We start from the raw sequence: 25,733 nt of genomic DNA, 5'->3' as shown, positions 1-25,733 counted from the left end.
TTTCCACTAGACATTTGACATCTCGTATAAATGACTTTCATCAAAACACATTCGTTAGAAGATAAAAATGAATTGAAATAGATTGAATAACGAATAATGCCATTCTGGTCATTTTCACACCATTTTTCAGGCTTATTCAGGCTTTTTGTCAAAAGTGACTTTCATCCCTGCCCTGTAGATAATGCTATGGTAAATTCCCATATTGGATTGTTGCACTAGGGACCAAAATAGTATACCTGCCTCATTTATTAGCAAAAGGCCCAAATTGAATAATAATTGACCTCTTAAAGCTTGCACTTTGATGTAGCACTAAGTGTGTATTATTAGTACGCAGAGTATGCAAGCAAGTCATTGGCTGTGGTTTAGCTTGTAAGGGCTGAATTTCATTGGTTTCAGCATGCCGTCTATCACACCGTAGACGGCAGCAGCCACGTCAGAGGAAAACGCTTGTCGAGGTTAGACTATATAGCGCATTCTAGAGCGTAATACCCCAATGAGATCGCAGTACATGTATGCGCAAATAAAACAGTAAAATTTCAGAAAAAGGGGAGTTTTTATGACGGTAACTTAGTTTTTGCTAAATAAAATAGTGTTTAGTTATTAAAATAATATTTAACTGACTAAGTATGAGAATAAATTATATAAATTTTTGTGTTTACTATCTACCGTGTGCTATATAGACGACAGACAGGTCCAATATCTTGTAGTGGATGCCGGCACATTATTCTCTAAAATAATCAGTGTCTGTATCTAATTGGGCTATTCAATTGAAATCCACACTCCCCTGTGGAAGATTTTGGAAATATCTTCCACAGGGGAGTATGAATTCAAATGGAATGAGCGCGATTAGGTAGCTCCATTTGAAACTCACCCTCCCTCCGTGGAAGATTCAGGTTGAAGCTTTCTCAGAGGGTGTATGAAATTCAAATTAAACTACCTAATGTGCTACTTCCATTTGAAATTCATACTCCCCCTGTGGAAGATATTTCCAAAATCTTCCACAGGGGGAGTGTGGATTTCAATTGGAATAGTCCATGAATGACACACAAACATGGCAGAGTCTGGGCATACTTGACAGAGATCAATTCTGATGCTTTTAATTTCAGGTAATACGCAATAGCTGTGAAGAACTGCAGTCTAAAAAGAATGCAATGGTTAGTGCTAGAACAGAAGTGAATGACACTGCTAGTGCTGTGTGCTTTAAGGTAAATAATTTATTTATTTATTTGTAACATTCGGCCGAAGCCAGGCTAAACCCCAATAGTGCTCAGAGGCTACTAAATTGCCTCCAGATATGACGGGACAGGGATATGGGAAGAGGTCTGATTTTAGAAGCAGGAGGAAAACCGGAGTACCCGGAGAAAAACCTGCGAGGACGAGCATGGATCGGTAACCAAACTCACATGTGGCACCGCAGGGAATTGAACCCGGGCCACAGTGGTGAGAAGCGAGTGAGAAGACCACTGCACTAACCCGCCCTCCCATGAATAATTATACTTGTCAAAATTCTGAAAAGGCGGTATTTTTATGCCAGCAAACAGGGATTCTACCAGATTGAGGGAACGCTGTGGGTAAAAAAGGGCATCAAGTAACTTGATCAACTTAAATATCAGGCAGAGGTTTAGACCTGATGGCCGTTTTTGCATGGGTTTTAAGCTGCCAGTGAGTGTGCCTCCATGTAGCAAGTTACAACCAACATGTTTTGCAATATTCAAAATGGTGACTGTTCGTGCCGACGTGACCACGATAATGAATCAGAAATTCTTAAAAGTTGCTGATTTTACAAAAACCTTTGATAGGAAATTCTACTATAAATTTATCTCAATGTGGGATTTTATCAGATGCATGGGTCATGGACAGCTTATTAGGCCTGTGCCAAGCCTGAAGCCCTTGAAATCAGGAATCCTCCTCTCAAAAGATTCACCCTCACCCTTATGCTGTAATAAGAGAAACAAGTCTTTTGTTGTTGTAAATGGAAGTCGATAGGCACATAAGCTGTTATAGTTCCCGGCAAGGTCATTTCCCACTGGCAATGATTGGCCAATGTGCTCGATTATCACAAAAAAAGAACTAGTGCAAAAGAAAGCTGATGAAAAATAGGCCTAATAGTTCATACTCTCATGGTAATTGATTTCTTTTTTTGTAGGAAGAAAAGATCATGCGAGAAGTAACCCATCATTTCAATGGCTTCGGAGAAAACTCCAGAGGCGGGAATTACAAGTGAAGGCACTACTCAAAAACCGCACATCAGCAAAGTGCATGCTCCTTGACAAGCAAAAAAGGTTTGTTTTAACCAAAGTAAAACTAACCTGATGTAGAGAAGTATTGATTGTTTTTATTAGAAAAGGAGTCAACAGCCATTTTTTAACAATCTATTCCTAAAACATTTTGTCCTGTTTGTTAGCTTCCCAAGTGGACTACTGATAATCTGACTTGCGGTTAAAAATTTTAACACAGGACTCTATGGAGAGTTAGGCCAATTTCTGGCCTAACTAAAATTGGCCATGATGTAATGCATCTTTAAATGGATCTGGCTTGTGATTGGTCGCCCAGATCTCGCTATGGTTTAAATCCTCCGGGCATGTGCTATTCCCATTAACTACTTCGTACACCGCAATCTATGGAATCTGCGGTACGTTTGATCTGGCGAAAGTTAAACTCTCAGTGGTGTGTATGGACGTACATTTAGCGCGTCTTACTACCATGCTTGGTACTTGCGGTTAAATTGGATTGATAAACAAGTATGATTGAAAGTGTGTTTTAGAGACCAAAGTCCCGGGGTAAAGTTCTGCTTAAAAGTCAAAGTACATAGTCGGATTTTTTACTCGGGCTTTCGCGATCAATAAACTGGTAGATTCCAAAATCAGAATTGCTCTATATTAAGTGAGCAATTATAATTATGCAAGATATGTTGCATTCAATATAACTTTTATTGTCACTAATCATCTAATTATATAAATTCTTTATGACCATTTTACTATTGAACATTTTAATTCTAATTTTGAGTTCAACGGAATGCGTTCATCATGATTAATAATAACATATTTTTCATCAAAATTCGACTATGGTATAGTCTAAAGAAAGAGATGATACATTCCGCGTTCAAAATAGCGCTGGTCCGCTGGCTATTTGCCTGCATCTTTATTGGCCTGTATCTATTTGGCCGGGCTGGTAACTTTCCTGACTAACAATCCAGTTGTAGGCCGAGCTGGCCGGTAATGTTTTAGTTTTAGTTTTTAATTATTCAAACACATGACTTATGAATATATCATCAAGCTGTCATTATTTATTAGATCACTCACAAAGCAGGATAAATTAATTTTAATTTGATCGCTAACAATTCTGACATATTTAGCATACTTGATTTGTAGTAACAAGATACCAGTTTTCATGAGCCTGCTTCTTAAACAGATCCCATGTGATATGATCAGGGGTCAAAATATTTGGGGGGGCTATTTCCTTTTTTTACCCACTAAAAAACGCTAATAAAAAAAAAAAACCTGATTGGCCCTTATTTACAGATGATGCTGGGACTCCAAATTCCATATTCAAATTCAAAATATTCAAAAATTGCAACTTTTTCTTGAAGATTTTCTCAATCGATAATAAATGTCACTATTTTCATATGCCCTTCTTAAATTGTAAAAGTCAGCTTATTGAAATCTTTTCTATTTGTGACTAGGCACATGTCAGAATTAATAACCAAATGTGAGGAGCAGTACCAGACATGCCAAGCTGTTATGACTGGACCAGACCATGAGGTGGTGCTACAGAAAAATACAATAGAGGTAAGCACACCCCCCCCGCCCCCCCTGCCACACCCCCATACACACACCCCTACATGGAGAGATAGAGCAGTACTAGACATGTCAAACTCTTATTACTGGACCAGACCACGAGGTGGTGCTACAGAAAAATACAATAGAGGAGCACACCCCCCTACCACACCCCTATATACACACCCCTACATGGACAGAAAGAGTAGAACCAGACGTGTCAAACTATTATTACTGGACCAAACTATGAGGCGATCCTACAAAAAATGTAATCGAGGTGAGAACACCCAGAAAGGTCAAAGTTCACCATTTGACGTCCATGCCCCTAAAAATACTCCCTGATTTTTATGAAAATTGTCTCAACTTGTTCATCTTCTATAAGCAATTAAAAGAAAATTGTTTGCCGTATCTAGGATGTCAAGTCCATCAAAAACAAAATTATTGACACCAAAACAAGCTGGAAAAATTATGTTTGGCAGTCGATGGTAAGTACAACACTGCACATATAGTTATGAAGTCTCGGTCCAAGCCGATTTGTGCTCCTTCGTCACTAAACAAACATTCTGGCGACAACCTCATAGTACGTCTTTTTTGATTGGCCAATCATCGTCATAAGAAAATGTTCTGACCGAAAATTTGCTGTTGATCAGTGCTGGGCTTCAGCGCATGCAGCGGTCGATAGACAGCTATGCGTTTACATAAATCCACACAACATATGTGAGTACATGCTGCGAGTAAGTGACATGAAAGACGATACCAGACGATTGGCGCCTCAGTAACTGTGAGCTAGCGTATCTACAAATAGTGGGAGGCCTATGTTTTGGTGTCACTTACATAAGTCACATCCTATAGCCAAATAAAAACAGTTTTATTTGGAAAATCATTAACCAATCAGCGATCATCATTTCACAGGTTGTCTACACAGTTTGTTCAGTGACGGAGGAACACAAACCGACTGGGACCGAGACAAATAGTTATGTGGCTGTAGTTATTTGCAGTAAATTGGGAACAAATCCACATTTGACACTGTCACACCTATTCACTGCCAAATTGGGACAACCTCTGGGATTAGTGAACGTGCCTGGACCATTGAACGCAGCCATGTTTTTTTGTGGTTTGGGCTGTTCCAGTTGAAATCCATACTACCCCTGTGGAAGATTTTGGAAATATCTTTCATAGAGGGAGTATGTTTTTTAAATGTAATTGGTTAAGGTTAATCATTTTGAAACCCATACTCACCCTGTCTTATGGCTTTACCTATATCTTTCACAACTGGAGTGAGTATTTCAAATGGAAATTACCTAATTGTGTATTGTATTAAAACCTCATACTCCCTCTGTGGAAGACTTTAGCTAAATCTTCAACAGAGGTAGTGTGGATTTTAAATGGAATGGCCCAATGGTTAAGTTTCATAAACACATCCTAGATCAAGGGTGATTATATGCGTGCACACCCCCACACACTTGTCTTGTGTATCAAGCAGGGACAGATAATATTTGATAATTGTGTTCATGTTTGGTAATATATTTTTGTTTGTGCCACAGAATGATATTCAAGCTCTATCTGTGCAAGTTCAGAAACACGAGACCAGTCCATGTACTCGAGATGATCTGATGTGTCAGTTGGACACAGAACTTGCTGATAGGATGAGTGGCCATGGCAGCTTGATGAAAGACTCAAGAAAAGGTAAGAAGAGCCCTAGAGCAACTGGCATAAGATCATAGCTGCCAAGTGTAGATGAGTGCAATATAATGTGTGGAAATTGCCAAATGTTCACAGGGCAGCTGTTGCACTTACAACTTCTGGCACTGAGCAGTTGATAGCACCTCAAATTAGTTTGATTTATCCTTAAAGGCGACAAATTAAATCCTGCTCTACGGACTCGACTGACCCAGATTTTGCATTTCGAGGAGTTTTTCTTATGTGTATGCACTTACATTTTCTTTGCTGAAGTAGATTGAATTTGAATTTTTTTTTTAATTTTCAAAATATGTGTGCAACAGATGTTCATAACGTCGTTGGGCAGAAAAACCTCCTATGTGTCATTAGCCCCTGAACATGTTTAAAGCAAAACCTCCTATGTAACCTTTTAGCAGTTTTATTTTAAACATGTCCAGGGGCCACAATCACATAGGAAGTTTTTCCTGCCCAACAACAATATTATTTTCAGATTTTTCAAGCGTTTGGTGATTTTTTAGCTGCCTCCAGAAAAAATATTCAATAAAAAAATCCTGACCACAGACCCTATCATAACAAGAGGTTTTTTGTTATTGTTGTTCCCTAATCCCAATTGCTTCTGGGCTCATTTGTGGTGGAAGGCAACAAATAAAAACACAAGTCGATGGCTAAGAAATCACCAGCTTAGCCATAGATATATGTGACCCCTCGGCACAACTGAGCCCGGATGTCGCCAGTGCCACTATTAAGATATGCTCCATCGAACTTAACAATAAACAATAGGAAACAAAGGATTTAATGACTGTTTTATTGATTTTTCACTACGTAAATGTCAAGTACTATAGACATGATATACATCATTTTAAAGCTAATTTCAAGCAGAATATTTTGGTTGAATATCTCAAAAATGATGATTGGCGACTTCAGGGCTCAGTTGTGCCGAGGGGTCACATATAAAGGTTTTATTTATTGTTGCCTTCCACCACAAATGAGCCCAGAAGTCGGCAAGTGTAGTTTTAAACTGCAGTACAAAATAGCCAAAAATTTCATATTTTGAGAAAAATTAGATTTTCACAAGTTTGAAATATTTCATACTTCTCTTATGCATCTGCAAAGTTTCACAGGTATACAAAAACTAAAAATAATTAAAAATTGACATTTTATGGAGCTGGTTTCAAAATAATACAATTTGATAACTTTCTCAGTGTTGCGCTCTGCTGTAAGATAAATTTTGAAGAAACGTAACTTCATTTCAGCACATCGGTCAAAGTTGGTTGAAGTGTCATTTTGAAGCTTCAGGTATGATATCTCAAATTTACATAGGGCTTACTTCTGGGCTCATTTGTGGCGGACAGTCACATATCTTTTATTTGTCCTTGATATTTTCTTTAGGTGAATCTGTACCAGAGTTGGATCAGAGCTCCAGTTCACCATCCCCAGATGGATCTGTAACCCCTGGATCAGAATCAACTGGAGACAGCGATGACATAGAATGGCAAGAGATGAGATATATGCCTAGCTCACCTAGTACTAGTACTTCACGACGCATGTCACCAAGGTAAGCATGTCAAGTATTTACACCCTATGGGGCGTAGCCAGGGGATCTACCCCCTCCCCTTCAAAATTCGACATTATCAATGTTGGAAAAAGCCTTCTTTATAAATTCAGATAGTTTTTGCAATTAAATATAAAATGAGCATGTGTTTTTGTGTGGAGCATGACGCAGCTGGGACGTATATTATAAGACGAATGGCGATATGCACACAATTTATACGTCACTGATTCAAAAATACAATTACACATGAGCTGACATTCATGAGATGTGAGCACTCGATCAATGAACTCTGAATAAATATAAAAACTGAAATTTTACTGTAATTAAAACACCTCAGGCTTAGTCTTTCACATGGTATTTTAGTACACCACTGGGCATTACAATCATGCAAAAAGTAGAAATTCAAGAAAAATAGAGGGCTTCGCTGTGGAGCAAATCACACAATGGTTTTAATAGTTTGTCATATCTCATTCTCTAAATTGAAACACCTTTGCATCGGCAATTATCGATCTTTGATCATGTGATCAACTAATTTTGGCTGACCTGACAAAGCGATCACTGGAACCCATCAACCCTGATATTAGCTCTTCCCAACTCATTTGCCATGATAATTCTATTACAGGCGTCGCCTGGAAGCTCCTGGCGTGATCTTGCTCGATGAAGACATGGTCTTGGAACCGACAAATAATAACGGAGACATTCGTTTAGAACCAACTAATAATAATAACATCATGCAAGCAGCAAGCGGAGGTAGTCCTGGCATCATGCAAGCAGCTGGTGGAATTAGTCCCGTCAGAGGTGGAGGCGGAGGAGATGGAAGGAGTGGAAGAGGTATGGCTTGTGGGGGTTGTGGCTCGCCACATCCACAGCACAACAGATCATATAAAGCACAAAAACGTGCACTTCATCCATCGGCAGTTTCATCAGGTAGGGTGGGGTTCAGTAGGGGCCTTGCATGTTATGTAATTGGCAGCACTTTGAGATGCGCATGACATAGAAGGCACTATGCAAAATGAAGGTAGATAGAATTAGATAGATGTGCATGACTTAGATGGTACTGTACAAATTGAAGGTAGATAGGCTTGGATAAGATGTGCATGGCATAGACGGTACTGTACAAATTGAAGGTAGTTAGAATTAGATGTGCATGACATAGAAGACATGTAAAGCCAAGAATTTTCTGCTTTACAAATGCTAAATTCCGCTTTGTAATTTTAGCACATTTCTGACATAATAAAATTTCACAAGAATCTTACCTTTACTGTAGTCGCCCTTCAACGTCCCCATGGTATTTCAACATCAAGAATGAACTGATTAAAAAGCCCGCTATAAAGTCAGTAACTTCGCTCCGCTGACCCGTGTACAACTTCAACCCATGAGTCATGTTGAAACACGTTCAAAAGGTTGGGAAAGCCCCAAGAGCTATTTTTAGTCGGGCGCGCAAAGGATTGTGGGATACTTGCGATGTTGGGATGGGTGATTGGGTATCATGGCTGCAATGTGAGGTAGGACAGGCGTTGTACGGTAAATCTATGATGGATTTTACTTTATTTTGATGAATTTTGAAGACCCATTTCATTTAGTATTTTATTTATTTCTTTTCAATTGTATTTTTTTTTTTTTTTTTTTCATTTTTGCTTATTTTTTATATTTTTTTTTCAGAAATGCGATTTCCGCTTTACCTCCGAATTCTGTGATTTTCCCGGAATTTCCGCAACGCGGAGAATTCTTGGCTTTACCTTAAAGGTCTGTTCATACTACGCCGAAATTCTGCGGCAACGCGTCGCATTCGCAATTGCGGCGTAGTAACGCATCGCATTCGCAATTGCGGCGTAGTAACGCATCGCATTCGCAATTGCGGCGTAGTATGAACGAACCTTTAGCCTAAAATTATGTGTGTAGATGACAATGGTTGTGTTCTGCTTTAATAGTGAGCGTAATTCATCCTAAAACCCTAGCCATTGTAAATCAAAATCATGGGATGTCTGTTTCACTACTGAAGCTGTATCATGTATATAAAGCATTTACCTCTACACATATACGTAAATGTTAGGCTAAAGAATGCCCAAAGGCTTGGCAACTGTCAATCATATGCCAAGGAAGTGACTTCACCATTTGCACATGTACAGGTAGTGAACATGAATGTCACAGCTCTGGTTCAGTGCATAGTGGTGTTAACTTTCTTGGAGGTTGCTGATGGGATAAAAAAAAGGGGATTGTTGGAAAATCTAACAATATTTATCTTTGAATCATTAATTTTATACAGGCCGACAATCTAATAGACGTTCCCGCAATGGAGAGACCACCACCAGCGAAGAAAGTCAGAGTCCCGATCTAAGTGAACTCAGCGATACAGAACTAGACCGGAGCATTCGTTCTGCATGGAGTAATCGCGGTGGCTGGTCTGCATCGCAGGAGGCGCTTGTGGGAGCTGTAGGTGGCGCTAGTGCATCCAATTCACCGACGCATAGCATTTCGGCTCGCGAAGTTATTGATGCTATGGAAACCAGCAACAGAAGCTTGCGGGAAGATGATTTGGGAGCTAGAGCAAGGCCAGCGTCTGCAGGTAAGTGATGTGAAAGGCATCTAAGAAATTGTGATTAATATATGTGATGTGATCAAGCAAAATCAAGTCGGAAATATTGATTTTAAGATATAGCCAAACAAAGGAAGTATTTCCTTTTGTTTCCTATTGTTTTGGAAACTCTTAACTGTTCATATCTTTTGAACTATATAGTTGTCCAATTTCAATGCGGTTTACTGCAAAATATTGCTTTGCAAATGCTGTTTTGCAATCCTATAAGGAACTGAAAATTGAATATGTCCGACCTCAGACTGATTTTGCTTGATCAGCAGTCCGCACGTAATCCGCGGGCCTTGTAACATTGATAAGTTGATATCATTATATTTGATTTTGCAAATTGTCTTGTGACATCTCGCGAGAAGCATCGCATATTTCACTGGTAGCAGTTTCAAATCGCGCAGGTAAAGTTAATTTCGCAGAGCGTACATGCACACGTACAAAGGTCGGTTTGCCGGCATGCATACTTGCAGCTCAACCGCGAAAAAGCATTTATGTCACTACCGATACAGAATAGCTGGTCAATTTGTATTGGGCAATATCATTATATGCACAGATGCATATGTAATCCTAATTAACGATTAAGTCAATTAAATTTATTTTATAAATAATACCGTATTGTTTGTAATAAACGCCCCGGGGGCGTTGCATTTTTCCAAAAGGGGGGCGTTGATTGGAAGTGCATTGTCAGTGAAAAAAGCTTAAAAATCGGGTTCAATTTCCCGATGGTGCTCCTGTTAAAAGGAGGGATTTACGACCATACAAGATGGCAGCGCCCACTGAAAATTACAATTTCGTGGGAAATACAACAAAATTACACCTGTAAGTGCATGGAATTAGTGAAATTTTACCATAATTAGGATGGGAGTTGAGTCAAAATAGGTTTTTTCCATGCAATTTAGCGATCGTGACTGACATTACGGATGCAAGTTTTAAGCTTACCTACACGATATGGCATGGAAATGTTTGCATTTTTGTCAATTTTTCGCACAAAAATTTATTAGAGGGGGAGCGTTTATTACAAACAATACGGTATAGATCGAACAAGCATTGATGGTGATCAATTTGGTTCTATTGCCTAAATATTCAATTATATATTTGACATGATCTGGGCCATGGGGGCCAAAGGCGGCAAATTTGAAACTGAGATAAAGGTAAAAATATGGAGTAAAAAAAGCAATAAAATACATAAGAAAATAGACATCAAAAAACTTCATAACTTTAGAACCAAGTATGCTAGATCTTTGGCATTTTCAGGAAATGATAGCTCATTGTATGTATAATGTAATAATTACAATAACTCAATTGTCAAAAATGCCTCCTTTGGCCCCCATGGAGCAGATTGTGTTATTGGAGCAGATTGTGTCATACAGGGGGACAATATTGTAATATATACTGAGAAGTGTTATATAAGTTTTTTTATAATTTTATTTGATCAAATAGGCAATGGACAAAGTCGTCGAAGTGATCCATGGGAGGTATTAGCAGCAACGCCCCCAAGAAGAAGTCGCAGTAGTCATTCAAGGTAAATAATAATCATAATTTAGGATTTGTCCCAAAATTTAAAAACGGGAAAATATGCAACAGAAACCAATTTTATTGCATGTCGTGAGCGCCACACATTCTCTAAATTCAGTATATTTCTGTTGTTTATTTTAAAATTTTAAAACGCTTCTCACAAACAAGTAGGAATATATTAATGAATAATATTAATACAAGCTAAAACCATTGGGGTTCGATAATGAACCCCACAAAACTAGCCGAATGTATGGAAGAAGCCATAAGGCTGAGCGGTTTTGCCGTCTCTCTCCGCCCCCCATACACTTGCACAGTAAAGTACACTGCCAAATTCTACTCAAATGGCTTGCCATGATGATACATTTTATGCTCATAAAGGACACCCTCTATATTCAATGATGTGAACCTGCCTATTAACATGGTGTTTCTTTTGTGTCGCCTAAGCAGAAGATACAGAAGTGCATAACATTATACAGCCCAAAAGAAACTTTAGAAAGTACTAATTTTGGTATCAAATGAAAAGATACTTTCTAGGCTTTCAAATGAATTCACAATTCTCGCGTTTCACAATACGATGCGCCGCCAGCGGTTGCTTTTGGCAGTCAAATTTTCGACTCCAGAGTCGACATCGCCGTTCTAGCTGCTATTGAATGATTCCCTGTGATCAATAGATAGAAAATGGATCTACTATAGTTGTAAATTGTTGTTTTAGTGTGCATTCGCATGTAACATCATTATAATGACATTTAAACCCACAATGATGCATGTTCCTGTATTGTATTCGTATTACGCGGGCTTTGGATGTCGACTCATTTTCCCATGATGCACTGCGTATTTTTGCCTCGACCCAGCGAACGCTGGAGGCACATCATATTGTGAAACGCGAGAATTGGGTACCATACTCCAGTTCACAACCCATGGCCATAATTGAACTCTTACATGCCAGGTGGACTGCTGCACAGTGTCATCGCTCCGATATCTTCATGGCAGAAATCGCCATGGTAGGTTGAATCCACCGCCACGCATGGCCATTTTGTATCGACCTGTTTAATAGTTTTGAATCGCTAAATGAGCCGAAGGACATCTGACTAAGGCTACTGACAATAGCCCCGATTAGCTCGGTGACTGACCTCGCTGTGTGTCAGTCGAGCATGGCACGCTATTATAGTTCATATGCTTTTAGATTACCTTCACGATTGGCCTATACACTGCGCTATATAATTCAGCACATATAAATCAGAATTACGGGCAGAATTATTGTCAGTTTTTGACTCAAGACGCAAGATACTCTCTCAAGATGCAAGCTAACGACTATCATATCTGTTTAAAATATATATTCAAGTGCAAGGAACCACATCTGGTTTCTTTATACAAGATCATTTACGGGACATATTCATAATTTTCTACCGCGGTATCCAAAGATTTTCTTCTCATATCAAACTCGTGCATAGCAAATTCACATGTATCGATCCCGGATATTTATTTTATTATCTCTGCTGACAAAGTAATTATTAGCCAGGCAATGTCGGTGTGTGCTGAAGCCTGTTTGAAAAGTGAAATTTAGGATTGGGCAATTTGATTTAAATGATGGGCAAGACTTGATATTTAGAATAAATCATGATTAATCGTGTAATGCAAGGAAAATTTTAATGGTGAAATAATTGCGAGTGAACTATTGACCCAATTCTGTCCTTTTCTCAACAGCCAACACCGAGCTGGACCAGACATGAAGTGCTCGGTATTCAATTGCAGCACAGGATCCACCAGTTTCTACGTGAAATGCAAGAATTGTAGCCGTATCTTTTGCCAACGATGCACCAGTACTTCCATTAGTGCGCGCCGATGTTACAAGAGACCAAGAGGACATAGCTTTGTTTTCATGTCGTCCAGTGGTGCCAATTCGTCTGCTAACAACAATCAGGTATGTTTTCGACTGCAATAGCTGCCCTGTGAACATTTTACACAATTTACACATAGTATATTGTACTCACCTACACATGGCAGCTACTCATGACAGCTATTACACTTATCCACTTCTGGCAATGAGCAGTCGTTTTGTCCAGGGGGAGGGGGAGTACTCAAGTTTGGTTTGCACAGGGAGCTACTACTGAGAATCTGAGAGTAAACCTATCAGTTTACCAATTTTCAAAAAATTTGGACCCAACAATATTCCAAAAGTCAAATGTTTCTGCCAAATTTTACAACTTTGTCCCAACATTGTTGGTAAATTTCAAACATTCTGGCTACAATGAGGCAAACTTCAGTTATTCTTTCATGTAATTATACACAAAATTAGAGTTGGGATTAGGCTAAGGATTAGCTGGCATGAAATATTACATGACGGATCAACCAAAATTTCCATAAAATTAAGACCAAAATTGGCCTAAGATATACCAAAAAGTCGAAAATGTGATCCATGTTTGCAGCACAACCCCATATGGGTTGCAGACTGCCAGATATTTATGACGGAGACTGATGAATGAGTGATTTAAACACATGAAGACGACAACTGAAGCCTACTAAACGAAACACCATCTTGGGCCAAACTGGTTATAAAATGACGTACAAACCTAATGAACCACACCTCCCGACTGGCAGACAGAAGTGGAGTCTCCCCCGTGGAAGAAGTTTCCCAAATCTTCCACAGGGGTAGTGTGAATTTTAAATGGAATAGCCCAATCCATTATGATGATGTCAATACACTGTAAATGGAGGGCGCTTTTTTTTTATATGCCTGTACAGATCTCTTCACACCATCATCAGCATGGACGCACCAGACAGTCACTAGTAGTTGTTTCAGGAGCAGGCGACAGCAGTGGATTAGATTGGAACTGCACCAATTGCTCGGCACTGAATATTTACACACGCCACAGTCGTACCTGCATCAATTGTGGCCGTCAGTCGCGTGTGCGTGCAGCTGATAACCGTCGGAGAACAGCGCCATCTGGTGGGGTCCCGCAAAGCAACGGAACAGCTCGAAGCAATGGTCAACCATCGGAAAACACCGCTGGAGAAGCCGGTGCAGGTGCTGGAGAAGCAGGTGATAGAGATGTGATAGAGTTGGAGTCTGGAGGCGATGCGGAACAGCAACAAAATGAGGCACCCGAAGACGAGCGACAACAAGACGGTAATGATGAAGCAGCAGCTGGAGGAGGTCAAGCTCCAGGGGGCGCTGCAGCAGCAGCTGCGGCAGGCAGCAGTGGTATCAGTAGCAGTACCATGAGTAGTAATGACAGTGGTTATGAGAACATCTGTCCTTCTTGCGCTACTGTTAATACAGAAGTTGCAGTACGATGTACATCTTGTAATGCGCAATTGTTTCTGTGATATGTTGTACTAGGTTATACAGGGTGAGTCATTATTATCTATGACCAACTCTACTCATTTTTTATGGCATTTTGGAAATTAGCCCTGAATTAAAATGAACATGTTTTTTTATTATTATTTGTTTCATTATATTTTTTGTTTAATGAAATAGAGATTTTTTCAAGCTATCATATGTAAAGGTAACATGTGAAGAAAGCATAAATATTATTTTTGTTTGTTTTGTTTTGTTCAAATAAATGAAATATGAGCAGTTGTAGCGGAGCAGTTTAAAGACGCTCTACTAGATTTGTCGGGAAAATAAAGCAGAAAATTTTGCTTTAATTTTGTAAAGTTGAGTACAGATCATTTTGACCCACCCTGTAGTAGCAGCAGAAATAATACAATACATTATACCTTGAGATTTGCCTGACCATGTTCAAAAACAGGCAAAACAAAACGTTCGCAAAATTTCCTTTCAAAAATTCTTGGTGCAATCGTTGCTATGAAGGTGCAATTTATGTGGCCAGTCAAAACGTACTAAAAGTTTCAGCAGTTTAAAGAATATGCAAACAACAACTCGAACTTCTTTAACTGTGGAATCAGGTATTCCAGTTGAAATCCATACACCCCCTATGGAAAACATGACCTTAATCTTCCACACAGGGAGTGTGAATTTCAAATGGGGTTACCTGAATGGGTGACTCCATTTGAAATCTACACCCTGTCTGGAAGATTAAGGTCATGTCTTCCATAGTGGGTGTGTGGATTTCAACTGGGATAGCCAGGTTTTCAAACTAGAATCTTTTGTGACTTCATTGTGCATTTATTTATTGTATACTATATATTTTGTCATGTCAAATAGAGATTATTTCAAGCTATCACATGTAATGGTAACATGTGAAGAAAGCATTTATCAATATTTTTTGTTCTGTTTTCATTTTGTTTTGTTCCAATTCGGTCATTTCACAAAACCATATACGCCTGGGGAGAGGCTTAAATATGCAGTGCATCATGGGAAAATGTCGACATCTAAAGACCGCGTAATACAAATACAACACAGGAACATATCATTGTGTGTGTTTATAATTATGTTACACGCGAATGCACACTAAACAGTTTATAATAATTGTAGTAGATCCATTTTCGATCTATTGATCACACAGAATCCTTCGTGGAGCTGTTTTCAGCATTTTTATTAGTATCACACGTGCATAAAAATCCAACGGTGGCTATGAAGGCGATGTCGACCCTGGAGTTACACAATTGGAATAGCAAGAGTATCCGTTGGTGGCGCATTGTATTGTGAATCGCGAGAATTATATATGAAATGCCAGCAGTTGTGTGGAGCAGTTTAAAGACGCTCCAAGAGATTTCTTGAGAAAATAAATCAGGAAATTTTGCATTATATTGATTGATTGAACACCTTGGGACTATTCAGAACAAATGTGAGTTATTCCAGTGGAAATCCATACACCCCCGCATGACCTTAATCTTCTACAGAGGTAGTGTGATTTAAGGAGATGTATGGATTTCAGATGGAAGAGTCCAATGATAGATTTTCAGAAAAGGACCTTTTGTGTCTTCATTGTGCATGTGTTATTGTAAATTGTATTTTTTGTTAAATGAAATATAGAGATTATTTCATGCTTTCACATGTAAAAGGTAACATGTGAAGAAAGCATAAATATTATTTGTTTTGTTTTGTTCAAATATATATTTAATATTAGCAGCTGTAGTCCGGGAGCAGTTTTCTCGGGAAAATAAATCTGAGAATTTTGCATGATTGAATACTCAAAGACTGTTCAGTACAAATTTGGGCTATTCCAGTTGAAATCCATACACCCCCTATGGAAGACATAACCTTAATCTTCTACACAGGGAGTGTAAATTTCAAATGGAGTCACCTATTCAGTGTCGTCTGCTCCAAAAATGGGATATTCCAGTTGAAATCCATGCACCCTCCCTATATGGAAGACATGAACTTAATCTTCTACACAGGGAGTGTGAATTTCAAATGAGGTTACCTGAATGGGTGACTCCATTTGAAACATGCACCCCCTGTGTGGGACATTAAGGTCATGTCTTCCACAGGGGGTGTATGAATGTCAATTGGAATAGCCCAGTGTAAGGTTTTCAAACAAGGATCTTTGTGACTTCATTGTACATTTATATTGTAAATTATATTTTGTTGTTAAGTGAAATTGGAGATATAAGCTATCATATGTAAAGGTAACATGTGAAGAAAGCATTAACATTATTTTTGTTTTGTTTTGTTTTTGTTTCGTTAAATTATATATCAAATAGCAGCAGTTGTGTTAAGGGGGTACTACACCCCTGCCAAAATTTGGGCCTATTTTTGCATTTTTCTCAAAAATTACAGCGCATTGGGGACAAGTAAGATATATATATTATAGGGGCAAGGACTACAACTACTGCGCTGTAAATTTTATTTCAGCACAGACAACAGTTGTGGGGTTACAGTCAAAAATGAGGGAAAACCAATATTTGATCAATAAATCAATAACTACTTGCTTTGAGTTGCTGAAATTTCAGTACAGTAGTCGTAGTCCTTGCCCCTATAATATACATATCTTACTTGAAACCAATGTGCTATAATTTTTGAGAAAAATGCAAAAATAGGCATAAAATTGGCCAGGGGTGTAGTACCCCCTTAAACAGTTTAAAGAGGCTCTGAGATTTCTTGAGAAATTCAAATCAAATCAGAATATTTTGCTTTGATAGATCAAATACTCTGAAACTGTTCAGTACAAATGTGGGCTATTCCAGTTGAAATCCTTACTCCCCTATGGAAGACATGACCTAAATTATCCACACATGTAGTATGATTTCAGGGGGTGTATGGATTTCAGATGGATGAGCCTGACGCTTGGTTTTCAGACAAGGGTCACATTTAAAAAAAAAAGCACAGTGATTTATAGTGCGCTACGCACAGGCACAACGCCTAGACGTTGATCCACAAGCCTCAGCACACTTTACAGTGTGAATTTAGTTAGTGTGAATTATATTTTTGTCAAGTGGAATATTGATTATTTCATGTTATCATATGTAAAGGTAACATGTGAAGAAAGCATTAATATTTTGTTCTGTTTTGTTCAAATATATATAAAATATCAGCAGTTGTGTTAGAGCAGTTTAAAGGGGCTTGGAGATTTCTTGAGAAAATGTTACTCTATTTTGATAGGTTGAACACGCAGAGACTGTTCAATACAAATTTAGCCATCCCAGTAGAAATCCACACTCCCTGTGTGAATGATTATGGTCATGCCTTCCATAGGGGGCATGGATTTCAACTGGAATAGCCAAATACAGTTCCAGTATTTGTTTAACCCTCTGAGCACTACCTGCCGGTCTAACATTGCCTCTGATTGGTCACTTACATGATATCTTTACTTTAATCACCAATCAGAATGGAGCTTTGCAAATAATTCACCCCAATTTTTTTCTGTGGTGAAATTATTCTAACAATGTTCAACAAGAACACAAGTAGCATTATATGATTTATTTATTACATGTATATCTATTTATTTCACATTTTCTATTATTTATTTCTATTATGAAAAAAAATGTACTATTATTGAGACCCAATATGATTGGTTTCTCTGTGTAATGCTAGGTTTCCAACAGTCCGCTACATACTACTTTCAGCAGCCTAATTTGCAAATTCATTCTATTCATGATGAACCACTTGCTTATTTGCCTATTACTTACCAGCTCATCTGCCACCAATTATGTTCCAGCGCTACATTGCTTTTGAAGAGAATATTTATCTAGGGCTCAAAGAATAGATATATTTATGGGCTATTGTATCCATTTTCTTCAGAAAAATCACCACTGTCCTTTGAGCATTGCTCATTTTTCAAGGGTTATTTTAGAAAATATGGGGGAAAATTGCCCTATGCTGCCAGTATTATTTGAGCCCTGTGCCCGATGACTGAGTGCCCGTCACTTTTCAAAACTGTTACATCTAAGTTGGAAAACAAGTGCAAATTGAGTTTTAGAATCTAAAATGATTGGTTAATCTGTAGGTGACAGATCAACATCAACCAAATATGGAGAAATTAAATGCCCCCGATGTTGTTTGCTTTAAATAGTCCTCCCAAAGGAACTCAGCAATAAACCCATGTAGGTATGATTAATATCCCCTACCCAGGTCCACGCCAAGTTGGAATCCTCAACTAATTCATGTCAAGTGAATCTGAAATAATTGGCCAAGTTATAGACCACATGACATCAGTGTTTATCAACAAAGGCGAGGGATTGGTCTTTCGATATGCTCGAACGAATCGCTTCACTGTTCAATGGCTTTCTTGTACTATATGAAATGTGGTGGGAGATTTAAAATACACATGCCCTGAGCAAACTACGATGTGCACGCACACTGCAGGGCAAAGAACAATGGAAAGTGTCATAATGCGTGCGCATACTGCCGGGCAATGACGTCACATGTCAAGTGGTCTATACAAACTTTTATGCTGTTGTGCAATATCAAAGAAACTATGCAACCAGATTCCTGTTACTGCTTTCCCCAGAGGTACACCAGAGGTACTGTAACACTGCTGCCCAGCTACTCTGTTGCTACCTTACCAGTGCAGTACCAATCCAGTACCAGTGTGTGTACTGAACATGAATCCGATGGGTGTACTCTAAGTGTACTCACACAGGTGCTCTAGAGTACCAATTTCTGGGAAGCAGTGCACCTCTGGGGTGGCAGCAATAGGAATATGGTAGTGTATGACTAGAGTAGACAGACCATATTAAGACTTACAGCAGTGCAACTGAAATAGTAACACTTACCTATTAAATGTGGTGCAACTTGCAATATGGAGTGCAAATTGTAATATAAAATGCAAATTGTGATGCTGATGCAATAAGGGCATTGCACCTTGACCCCCTGAGTACTACCTGCCGATCTAACATTGCCTCTGATTGGTCAATTACCTGATATCATCACTTTAATCACCAATCAGAATGGATCTTTGTAAATAATTCACCTCAATTTTTTTGCGTGGTGAAATTATTCTAACAATGTTAGTGATTGGTCCAATTGATAATGAAAACTTCTTTTTGGCCAATCAGCAGGTAGTTCTCATGGGGTTAATATAAATGTTAGGTGCATTTTTCAACCCATAATATAGATTGTTATCTGATCATGTGTACATATAGCTATCAATTTTTCAGTGCATTATGGTATTCCATCCATTAGGCATAAATAAGCAAAAATTGTTTGATTGTTCTTGTTTGAACGACCCTAAATTTGAAAAACAGACCAAGGTTTTACTATACAAAAAAACATGCCCGAAAGTTTATAAAATTTATCTTGAAAATTTTCGTGAGAATTTTGACATTTTGAATCATTAATTATTGTTTATGTAGTCTATTAGCTATTCACTGTGTTCACTGATTGCTATCTGGCAAAAATAATTCAGAATACAAAATAATTCTGGTCAACTTTGGGCACCAACATTGACCCAATAGGGTAAAATGAAAGTGCTTTTTCAATTGTTTTTTTGCCACAAGCTGTACAAACTGGTCATTGTGGTTGTCAAAAAACTACCTGACAGACTTTGAAAGCCTCACAGCAGTGCAATTTAAATAGTAAAATTTACTTGTTATACAATATGTGACCATCCACTGCAAAGGGGTCATAATGTTGGCAGAACTAGTTCAGAGATAAGGCCCATTGAACTTCTTAAAAAGCAATAGAAAACAAAGAATTTCCCAATTTTTTTGATTTTTTTACTCCCCTTCAATAAAGCAATAAGGACATGTAATGTATCAGTGGAATGCTTCTTTTGAGGAGAATTTGCCTGTTCAATAGTTCAAGTGAAAGCATTTGTTGTGGACGGTCACATATAGATTGCAGAAGTGGGATAGTGTTTCAGCAGCAAAATGGTTATTTGTCTGTTCAGTATCTCAAAAAGTGAAAATATCCTCATTATAGGCATTTGTTGTGGACGGTCACATAGAGATTGCAGAAGTGGGATACTGTTTCAGCATCAAAATGGTTATTTATTTGTCTGTTCAATATCTCAAAAAGTGAAAATATCCTCATTATAGCCATTTTGTTGTGGAAGGTCACATATAGATTGCAGAATTTGGACCCTGTTTCAGCATCAAAATGGTTATTTATTTGTCTGTTCAATATCTCAAAAAGTGAAAATATCCTCATTATAGCCATTTTGTTGTGGAAGGTCACATATAGATTGCAGAGGTAGGATAGTGTTTCATTATCAAAATGGTTATTTGTCTGTTCAATATCTCAAAAAGTGAAAATATCCTCATATAGCCATTTTGTTGTGGAAGGTCACATATAGATTGCAGAATTTGGACCCTGTTTCAGCATCAAAATGGTTATTTATTTGTCTGTTCAATATCTCAAAAAGTGAAAATATCCTCATTATAGCCATTTTGTTGTGGAAGGTCACATATAGATTGCAGAGGTAGGATAGTGTTTCATTATCAAAATGGTTATTTGTCTGTTCAGTATCTCAAAAAGTGAAAATATCCTCATTATAGGCATTTGTTGTGGACGGTCACATAGAGATTGCAGAAGTGGGATACTGTTTCAGCATCAAAATGGTTATTTATTTGTCTGTTCAGTATCTCAAAAAGTGAAAATATCCTCATTATAGCCATTTTGTTGTGGAAGGTCACATATAGATTGCAGAATTTGGACCCTGTTTCAGCATCAAAATGGTTATTTATTTGTCTGTTCAATATCTCAAAAAGTGAAAATATCCTCATTATAGCCATTTTGTTGTGGAAGGTCACATATAGATTGCAGAGGTAGGATAGTGTTTCATTATCAAAATGGTTATTTGTCTGTTCAATATCTCAAAAAGTGAAAATATCCTCATTATAGCCATTTTGTTGTGGACGGTCACATATAGATTGCAGAAGTGGGATAGTGTTTCAGCATCAAAATGGTTATTTGTCTGTTCAATATCTCAAAAAGTGAAAATATCCTCATTATAGCCATTTTGTTGTGGAAGGTCACATATAGATTGCAGAGGTAGGATAGTGTTTCAGCATCAAAATGGTTATTTGTCTGTTCAATATCTCAAAAAGTGAAAATATCCTCATTATAGCCATTTTGTTGTGGAAGGTCACATATAGATTGCAGAATTTGGACCCTGTTTCAGCATCAAAATGGTTATTTATTTGTCTGTTCAATATCTCAAAAAGTGAAAATATCCTCATTATAGCCATTTGGTTGTGGAAGGTCACATATAGATTGCAGAATTTGGACCCTGTTTCAGCATCAAAATGGTTATTTAAGCCTGTGTATAGATTAATCGGTGTAGTTTTATCGGGCAAAATATTGTTTGCTTGTACTCGTACTACCAAGCCTAATTTTGAAAATCAGGGAAAACCTTTTTACTGTACAAAAAAGCTTACTTTTAGGAACTCCATTTTTTCCGTCAGAATTTGGACATCATGAATGCTAAATAGATGTTTATGAACAGTCGCTTCTTACTTCTAAGCATGTTAAAAATCTACTAATGAAGTAATACGATATTGAAATATTAACACCTTAAATTTGAGTTGTCATCTTTTTACACCCTAAGCAAGCAATACATTGAAACAAAACCAGGTCCCATTTTTGTGCCGTGCAATTTGGGTACTTAGATGACAATGTAAATAAAAATGTAAGGACTCGTGTTTTCAGCCCAAAAATCTGAAATACCTTTTTTTTTAACCGTACGTACGATGTGTAAAGATACCTTGTTTATCAGATATCTTTGTTTTTGATGCCCTATTTGCAATATGTACGACATAGAGTGCTTGATCGTGTGTAATAGATTGACGAATGTAACTTATCCAATCAGACCAAAGTTGGCAATAATGAAATTTAAATATGTGTCCATCCATATCAAAAGCGATGCACTTGTCGGCTGCTACATGTGTCTCATTTCACATAATAGCTAGGAATAAATACCAGACTCATCTCAAGTGGAGGTCACTTCAAATCATCCCCAAGTCACATAGTTATGGAATGTTCTCTGAATTCCTAAACCATGTGACTTTGGGATGATTTGAAATGACCTCTACTTGAGATGAGTCTGGTATTTATTCCTAGCTATTATGCAAAAAGAGACACATCATGTAGCAGCCGACAAGTGCATCGTTTTGATATGGATGTACACATATAGGCAAAAAAATAGAAAGAAAACATGAGAAACATGAACATATGAAAATTTCATAACTTGCAACCAAATATGCCAGGGATGTGAAGATTTGTAGGCGTAGCGACTGAGCAAGTTAGAAATGGGATAACGCAATTGTCAAAATGTATTACTTGTGAATCTGGTCATATTATATATGATAACATAATACTGCACACAAACAAGTATCTGAACAATTATCTTGAAGAAACTTAACCTAAAGTATATAAAGTAATCATTCTGCGCCTTGGATTAGATTTAATTTTCTAGCTAAATGGCGCATTACAAATGCTTATTTATTATTATTATTATTATTTATTAGATATGGGTAATTTTGTTCTATGTATTTTGATACGTCATTTGGTATGTTGCGACTTTACATGTATTTCCCAAGTTATACCAAATTGAATGGAAAAAGAGAGTATTTCAAAAGTGACACATTTGGGATATTTCCTCATTCAGGACGATTCCTACCAGCTATTCTAACAGGCTCGATATAGCGTGACAGATCAACACTCGCTCACCATGCTCATAATCAGTGTGTTTTGAGAGAAAAGGCTATAAATTATGTCATTTTTGAAATACTCTCTTTTCTATTCAACTTGGGAAAATAAAGTCGAATATAGTATCAAATACACAGAAGGTTGTGTGTCTTGAACTCGCCACCCAAAAAAAGTGGAGATGTTACCTTTTTCCAAAATCGACTCAAATTAAATGATGATATCTCTGCCAAGCAAGAAGTTATTGTCATGCTTGTGGTCTCATTTTATTGCTAAATAAAATGCACTTTCAACCCTGTAAAAAGAAATTCTTGAGCCTTTTTAGCACTGACACTGTGCTTCATAGAATTCGGAATGGGCAGGGTGGCGGTGGTGGGGGATGTAGAGGTGGGGGATGTGGCACACACAAACTCTATGGGATTGATATTTTAGTGCATAATCTGCTTCTGTAAAGGCTGTAAATTGGATTTTGATTCTATTTAGCATCTAAAAGACTCATGACCTTACAGCTAAACAATAACTAATTGTTTTTAATCATTTATGATTGGTTTAGTCTAGAAAATATAAACTTTTCCATACAAAACTACCCATTTTTATATTAAATACTGTTGTAAGTAATGTGGATGTCTTCAAATTCTGAAAGTTAGTGTAAAATTTTAATTACTTATCCTATCATAGTCAAAGTATAGATTTTCTGAAGGGAAATTTGATGAGGAATCCAAATATGGACTTATTTTTACTGTATGGGTTAGGGGCAAAATGTTTCAGTTCAAAATATGTTGAATTGTAAAAAATTCTAACATACTTTGGGACACCCTGTATTCTGAGATTACCAAACAGCTGTGATTTTGGTTTCTTCCAAAGTCAGTAGGCTCCTCCTATCCTCTAACCAAATGAATGTTGTTTACTTTCAGTTTATTACCGTAAGTTGGTAATAAGCAATGCATTAAGTAACCTATTTTTTATCAGAATCTTCTTATTGCACCCTGTATAACTTGAAGGTCACCCTGTATAAAGAGTTGAAATGTATATATTTGAATTGTTTATGCCTTCAGCTTTCCAAAAATGTATACTTTTGCTAGTTTAGGGTTGATACATGTGGAGATAATTTAATTAGAAACTTGATTGGTGTAAAAATTCATAATATCTGTGATGTAACGCTAAGGGTGGCGAGTTCGGGACACACGGCCAGAACAAACTTCTCCATATATTGATTACTTCATTTGGTAAATTATGTTTAGCATCTGAAGATATTGCTTTTGTTTTAAGTGTCATGTGCTTTTTGTTCGCAGTATATTTCATATCGTCACTGGGCGGGAAAAACCTCGTATGTACTTTTTGCCCTTGAACATGGATGAAGCAAAGCAGTCAATATAAAATCTACACCTACGAGGCTTTATCCATTTTCGAGGGCCAAAAGTAAATATGAGGTGTTTCCTGCATGTACTTTTGGCCCTTGAACATGGATGAAGCAACCTCTTAAATATACAAAAGTACATATGAGGTTTTTCCCACCCAGTGACGATATGTACATCTGTTACCATGTTTTAGCATATACAAGGTGATAACTACTTACGAGAAGATAATAATAGTAAACACATCAAAAGAAATAAGTCCCCCTCTGAACATGTCGTCATAACATTGTAAGGTTTCGTTTTGTACCAATAAAACTAACTTTGAAATAATTATATAACTGTTTACTAAGTGCTGTGTGAAAATGAGAGATTTCCATGACTTCAGGGCTGAATGAGCCTAAATTGAAAGCAAAAACTGCCCTTTTCAAAAGTCACAAAGTAGGCCTATGCTTGTCACAAAAATTGATTCATGACTTGTTACTAATGGAAAACCCCATGTGGTTGAGTGCAGTTTAAAATCCTCACCAAGTGAACATTTACTGTAATGTGTATCGATTCTTGATCATTCAGCCATGCAAATCCCTTTGGTGCAGAGTTCAGCACAGTGAGTTGTAAGATGGCCAGTTCCATTCCTTGTCCCAATACGCCTTGCAGTTAACAAGCATAGGCCTACTTTGTGACTTTTGGAAAGGGCAGTTTTGTCTTCAATTTGGGTTCATTCAGCCATGAAGTCATGGACATCTTTCATTTTCACAAAACACTCATAATCATATAATTATTTCTAACTAAGTTTTATTGGTACAAAGTTTTACTTTACGATGTTATGACGAAATTTTCAGAGGGGGACTTATTTCTTTTGATGTGTTTACATTGTGAGATGCAAACAAGAGAAATCAGGTGAAATTGCATCCTTGTTCTGACCACAATTTAAAATCAGTTGGTGTCCCATCTGGATTATTTAAGATACCTTCAATGTATTGTGCTCCTGGAGCATAATATGTGGCCTTGCGAAGTGACGTAATAAATCGGATTAACTACCATAGCAATAGGTGAAAACAATTTTGAATATATCGTTCTCCACTACAAGCAAGTTGCACTCATCACCTGTGTATGTCTGCAATCATAGTATTGAATACAATACCGGTCTTTTCAAAGATACTAATCTTACAGGTGCGAGTGGTCAGCATGATATGGTTCAATGCAGTGGTACCGTGTGAACACACCAGTGCAGCGCGGTATATTCAAAAATTACTTTCACTTATTGCTACGGTAGTTAATC

At 37.6% G+C, this 25,733-nt stretch overlaps 1 protein-coding gene across 1 annotated transcript in view; it reads left to right on the top strand.

Annotated features, from left to right (window-relative positions):
• LOC140160789 (uncharacterized) overlaps positions 1-17,897 on the top strand; it is a 30,058-nt gene extending 12,161 nt beyond the window's left edge. The window contains 11 exon segments of the mRNA XM_072184092.1: positions 1,107-1,205; positions 2,147-2,183; positions 2,186-2,282; positions 3,683-3,788; positions 5,321-5,462; positions 6,846-7,011; positions 7,631-7,935; positions 9,275-9,574; positions 11,033-11,114; positions 12,812-13,028; positions 13,850-17,897. Of these exon segments, the coding sequence (XP_072040193.1) occupies positions 1,107-1,205; positions 2,147-2,183; positions 2,186-2,282; positions 3,683-3,788; positions 5,321-5,462; positions 6,846-7,011; positions 7,631-7,935; positions 9,275-9,574; positions 11,033-11,114; positions 12,812-13,028; positions 13,850-14,434 (2,136 nt within the window). The 3' untranslated portion in view covers positions 14,435-17,897.
• Positions 17,898-25,733: the final 7,836 nt, after the last annotated feature.

The sequence above is a fragment of the Amphiura filiformis genome, chromosome 9 (genome assembly GCF_039555335.1).
Source record: "Amphiura filiformis chromosome 9, Afil_fr2py, whole genome shotgun sequence".
Taxonomy (NCBI): domain Eukaryota; kingdom Metazoa; phylum Echinodermata; class Ophiuroidea; order Amphilepidida; family Amphiuridae; genus Amphiura; species Amphiura filiformis.
The sequence above is the reverse complement of the archived record's forward strand: the minus strand, read 5'-3'. Positions and strand labels throughout refer to the sequence as shown.